The following is a 6,026-nucleotide window of genomic DNA, read 5'->3' as shown; positions in this document are numbered from 1 at the left end:
TAAGGTTCAAATCCCATTTAATATTAACAATAACACATAGAAGTTTACAAATCACATGGTAAAACAAGCCCATGATGCAACGCACGTGCAGCACGACGTAACCCTTGTCACGCTAAACGCAATAAGATGATGACGATATTAAGTTAAAGATGATAAACATATTGATGATAATAACGCTGTCGCTGAGGACGATATTGATATTGTTAATTTTACCTGAATCCTCCCTTTGCTAATGCGACAGGGGCAGGTTTGATTGATTTTCATCGCTCTCAATGCCCATATTGAACTTGCCTGCTGCGCTCCTTGGACTTGCGCCACGTCTAAATAGATCATTCGTCCTTGATTTATACTTCCCTAGCTGACCACGACATGGCTACGTGGCTACTCTACTACCCGCATCCGCGCAAGCTGTGGCTGCGGGGCTTCGTGGCTACATGGCTAAGTTCCAACAATTGTAACAAAACCTCAGGGTATATCTTGTTCTCAAACCGTCAAAAAATGTGAGGGATTCCACGGTGATAATCGTCACTTATCCATGCAAAAGAAAGAAGTACAATGGAAATGTACATAGATCTACATGGCCATTTGGCCGCGTAGCCACATTTAACGCGTTTGCGCGTGAAAGCCCCTCACGCACAGATGTTGCAATGTCGATCACTCCGCTCTGTTCTTTTCATTAGACGAGAAACGACCTCTTGGGAAGTATACATCGTAACAGGATTTCCTAAAGAAAGTATCAACATCCCTGGCGACCTATTGATAGCATTTTTCGTGTCAACCGGTGAAAACAAATTCTTATCAAATCACCATCTTTTGTCCATCGTTCAAGAGCACCAGAGCAATCTTAGTCGTGTGCTTGGCAAGGAGATCGCTGGCGCGCGAGCATTTACCTTAAATGAAGTCAAGACAACAAAGTCGAGTAGCGGGACATCTCTCAAGAGTCTGCTGTTATACATTTTCTTTGGTGCATTCGTAGGAGTCCTTCTCATTTTGGCAGTGTGTATATCTGTCGCCTGTTGGTAAGTGAGCAAATTGAATTTTAATTCTTTTGTAGCCTTTGAAACATGATGCTTGAAAACAAAAATTCCAAATTGTGTTGCGCGTCAACTCGATCTCTCAGGGCATGCGTGCTTGCGCATCGTGACGTGTACAAGTCCAAAGTCGTCATGTACAAAGTACGCCCAGAAATACGGTGGAAAGGAAGGGAAAACCTTGTTGCATTAATTTAAACAGAAAGTAACACCGTTTGGCTTCGTCGGTTTCTTTAAGGAACACTTGAAGCTGAGGAGGGCTCGGGAATGATTTTAAAATACGTTTTGACTGGAAACAACAGGATTCTATGACTAGGAGCGAAGAACCTACCGCTGATTTGAGTGACCGTTTTCTCAAACCTAGATAATTTTTGATTGCTATTTTAAATTTCGATTCCTACACCTATGAAGAAAATTGGAATATCAAGCATTGATTGGCTAAGCTGACAATATATAACGCAGGAACCATTCTCAACAGATGAAGAAATGGGGTAGTTTCTAAAGAAACTGTGGTGCTGCGTCGGTAGGGAAGTTGTATACAAAAATTTGGTTTTATCAACGGAGTTGATAATGTAAATTGGCCACCATACAGAGATTCTAAAAGCTGACGTTTCGAGCGTTGGCCCTTCGTCAGAGCGAATCGAGGAATAGTGGGTTATGTGTAGTTTTTATAGTAGAGTAGGAGCTACGCTATTGGTGGTAACATGTTAACGTGAAAAAGAGGAATACATCACGTTACCATGTTACCACCAATAGCGTAGCTCCTACTCTACTATAAAAACTACACATAACCCACTATTCCTCGATTCGCTCTGACGAAGGGCTAACGCTCGAAACGTCAGCTTTTAGAATCTCTGTACGGAGGCCAATTTACATTATCAACTCCGTCAATAAAACCAAAGTTTTGACTTCTAAACAGAGATAGTCTGAAACAATGGGGAGTTGAAGCGAAGACAACGGCTAAGGCAACGGCAACGACTACGCCACAAAGCAAGAATATGACTGGTTAAAAGAGGGAAACATGATCGTGATGCACGTGCGGCACGCGTGGACATGGACTCCTGTCAGAAATCAACCATTTAAACGTAAATTAAAACCAATTTCTAATTTCTAGATCAAAAGCAGCCAGGAAACCTCAAACGCAACTGCAAGAAGAAAGCATCGTTAAAGTTTAAACATGCTCGTTCGTGCATTCGATCTTTGTCTGTGGATTTGCTTAAAAGTCACTCGTTATTGTGTTCACTGAAAACGGCTTGACAGGAATTTCACGTTTATGTGAATCAGTTTTGTTTGAAAATTTTGCTTACTTAAGACACGACGTTTAACAGCAAAAAGCAATAGAGAGATCTAGCATCACGTTTACGTGAAACGGAAAACGTAGGCTTGGCGCTTCACGTTTCACGTAAAATAGAGAGACCTTTAGCAACGAATTTTTCGGGCAATACCGCGAACTGCAAACCTCGGGAAATCACGTGATCTTGTCCTTCCCGTCTCGTTTGCAGTCTGCGGTTCGAGTTTTAAATTTAAGACACCATTCTTGCGGTAAGCGATTTACGGAAGCGTTTTATAGCCAGAGATCAATCAGACCCCCCGTTTGACCATATCAGTCATGTTGTTTCATCTGTTTGTTATCTATTGGGAACAATTTTGAAGATCAAATATAAGTTTTGGGAGAATTTGAGCTGTTTGATTTGAAAGCAGTTGTAGCGATGAAAAATCCAAGATGGCGGCGCCCATGTCAGCTTAACAGGAACGGCTTGCTAAAGTTCAAAATCGAGCTAACCTCTAACGGAAAACGTCTAACTGCAAACCGCGGTTTGCAGTTTCCGGTGTATCCCGAAAACGTCGGTGCTAAAGGTCTCTTAAAGGCCGTTTACACGACAGAAAAATTTGGGTCCGGACCCGTCAAAAAAGCGGTACGGACCCATAACTTTTGTAAAGAAACACTGGAGTTTCTACAGGGCCATAGGCGCCTATGGCCCTGCAGAAACTCCAGTGTTTCTTTACAAAAGTTCTGAGTCCGTACCGCTTTTTTTGGCGGGTCCGGACCAAATTTTTCTGTCGTATAAACGGCCTTTAAGGTTGTGACTTTAGCTTCGGGTGACCCAGACTAGTACCCAGTCGCTATTTACGGTTTCAAAGCGAAAGCGGTCTGGATAAAGTGGAGCGAGCGGGGAGTTATGGGAAGAGGCCGAAGAAAAATAGCTATTTTCCCTTCGACCCTTCCCATGACACCTCGCGCGCCTTAATCCAACCTAGTATCCAATCCTCTTTCCCCAAAAAGCACGTAAATAGCGACTGGGTACGAGCCTGCGGGTGACCCACGGCAGCCGGCAAACGAAGAAAATGGCGGGAAAATCATGGTCACGTGGTCACTTTTGCCATGCGCGTTTCACGTAAACGGCGATGAAACCCCTAAATAACAATGACCACAACCAGATTTTCTGAGTCCGCGAGACTGAGCACCCCCAGCAAACCATTGTTTTAACGAAAACCGCTGGTCAGCAACCTGGTTCTGGTCATTGCTGTGTAAGGTCTTCCAAACGTGATGCTAAATCTCCCTAATGGCTCTGCACGACCTAAGCGTGCGTTTTGTGTATGTATTTGGGTCCGATTCTTTGCCGTTTTCTTCCTAACAGCAACGTACATGTATAATTGATCATATTTGAGTTTATGTTGGGGAGGTGAGCACCCGAAGATAAATTTTCAATGTTCTCTCTAAATGTTAACGTACACGCCTTTCATCGCTGCATGTTCAGATCCTGGATAGTTGCTACATAATCTAAAAACTGAACAACCTGGGGACGAGCTTATAAATAAAAGTTGTGTGTATGTCCACAGTTATACACCAGGGCCCGGTTGTTCGAAAGCCGAATAACTAAATCCAGGATTAGCGTAAACGTTTGTTTCATGTTTTCTGCTTTTAGGTGAACGTTTCTTTTGCTTTTTTTTTTCAAGATTGACCTCTTCTAATGCAAAATTTTGTCGAATATCAACGTTGAAGAGCATTTAGGAGTAGAGAAATAAACTCCTTGGTTAATTTTTAATCTGGGATTAGCGTTAATCGGCTTTTGAACAACCCGTGCCAGGTATATTTAATACAAGGCATCCTTCAGGTTATGAGTTAATAACAAAGTAATGAAATCTGTATTTTCTGCTGGATTTGTAGGATCGGCCGAAAAGAAGAGAAGAAGAACCAACAGAGACCACTGACCATAAGTAGTTTGGAGTTGGTTGAAACTTGAGATCCTCGAGCAATACTACGGAAGGACTGAAAAATTAGAAAAGGTGCTTTTTTGTAAAATGTGTGAATACTGTAGATGTGTCCTTCATGTATTCTTAAAAGGACAACAGGTGACATGGCAATGACTTTATGCTAATGAAAATGGCTTTAGCCCACTGACAAATCTTTGCAATAAAATTTTTGGATAATTTTTCAAAGAAAGTGTTTGTATCAGTGTTTGTTTTCAAATTTCCCGCGCGCCGCCATCTTGAACAGCTGTAACATTTACGGTTGCCCTATTGTTATTAGGGACCTTTAGATCGGAGGACGAGGACGACTACGAGTACGAGTTTTCCGTTCTGAGCACGCGCACTTCGAAAAATGTCGGCGTCCGAACCTTATGCGCATGCTCAGTAAGGAAAACTCGTACTCGTATTAAGTACTCGTAGTCGTCCTCGTCTTCCGATCTAAAGGTCCCTATTAACAGACTGAAGCTAAAGCACATGACCTTGAATCAAGGTCACGAGCTTCCGCTACTATACAAAAAGTCTTTGTGACAGAACAACACGTCATAAGTACTCAAGGTGGCGGCGCCCAAAAAATGTGAAAAGTGAAAGTAAGCGATTATTAAAATTCACTTTTTTCTAATTCAAACACTTTTTTAAAAGAATTTTCAAACAAAATTGATTGCAGGCATTATCTCCTCTAGTTTAAAGTCATTCTTCCGCAGGAGCGGGTGTTCCTCACAGTAAATAGCTCTCACTGTCCGGTTCGAGGGTCGCAAATGTAAACTTAGGCTCGGGTTTTTCCACATCAATTCAAACTAACCACCCAAGTGAGCGAATGTGAGAATGATACACACAAAAGTGACTCCATAGAGTCTCCAGTAGCTCAGTGGTTAGAGCATCTGACTAGATCACGAAGGGTCGTGGGTTCGAATCCCATCTGGGGCTCGGATTTTTCCGAGTTCCCAATGGGTTCTATCAAAAATTTTATTTCATGTGCGCAATTTAAACTAAACCGGAAAAAACAGGGAGCCATTACTCACACCAAGGCTATATAATGGCGGCCAAATAAAATATTCTTTTGTTTTAATGCTAATCAGAATCCTACCCTCGCTATGACGAGCAAAATTCAAAAGAATTTTTGTTTCAAAATGAGGGCAGTAAGTCTAATTAACATAGAGACAAAGAATGTAAAAGTGGTCGCCATTTACAAAAGTGGTCTATATTTAAAAAATGTGGCCCTGCTATATTGACCAATCAACGCGAACGTATTGTCTGAGAGATGGGATTATAGGTGATATTGGTTTTTCGCTTTCAATAACGATAATAGTAAACTCTTCATCATCAAAGGATAAAAGCTATGGCTATATGCGGATACGCGAATTCTCTTTTTCTCTTTTAACGTTTCTTTCCGCATAGTATTCGATTAGACCATAATGATCTTAGCGTTCTCGACTCCGGATCGACTGGTCCTTGTCCGGGTCCTGACCGGGGATATTGTGTTGTGTTCTTGGGAAAGACACTTTACTCCCATGGTGCCTCTCTCCACCCAGGTGTATAAATGATTGCCGGCGAAATGCTGTGCTGGGGGGGGTAACCCTGCGATGGACTGGCATCCCATCCAGGGGGTCACAGAAACCGGGATAAACTCCGGCTCTGATGGGCCACTTGGCTCGTAAACAGACTATTTTGTTGGGAACAAAAAGGTTTCTTTGCCAACAACCTGACGTTTTCCTGGTTATCATCGCGTCCTGACTGCTATGAACT

General features: G+C 42.3%; 1 protein-coding gene across 2 annotated transcripts in view; it reads left to right on the top strand.

Moving 5' to 3' along the window:
• The window catches only part of LOC137985497 (uncharacterized), a 9,812-nt gene extending 5,341 nt beyond the window's left edge, over window positions 1–4,471 (top strand). Inside the window, exons 6-7 of one of the 2 annotated variants that reach the window (XM_068833121.1) lie at window positions 681–1,019; window positions 4,201–4,471. In XM_068833121.1, the coding sequence (XP_068689222.1) occupies window positions 681–1,019; window positions 4,201–4,276 (415 nt within the window). In that variant the 3' untranslated portion in view covers window positions 4,277–4,471. The remainder of the gene's footprint in view (window positions 1–680; window positions 1,020–4,200) is intronic. The other variant, XM_068833124.1, reaches the window with a different exon arrangement.
• Window positions 4,472–6,026: the final 1,555 nt, after the last annotated feature.

Source organism: Montipora foliosa, chromosome 2, assembly GCF_036669935.1.
Source record: "Montipora foliosa isolate CH-2021 chromosome 2, ASM3666993v2, whole genome shotgun sequence".
In the NCBI taxonomy this organism is placed as follows: Eukaryota; Metazoa; Cnidaria; class Anthozoa; order Scleractinia; family Acroporidae; genus Montipora; species Montipora foliosa.
The sequence above is the reverse complement of the archived record's forward strand: the minus strand, read 5'-3'. Positions and strand labels throughout refer to the sequence as shown.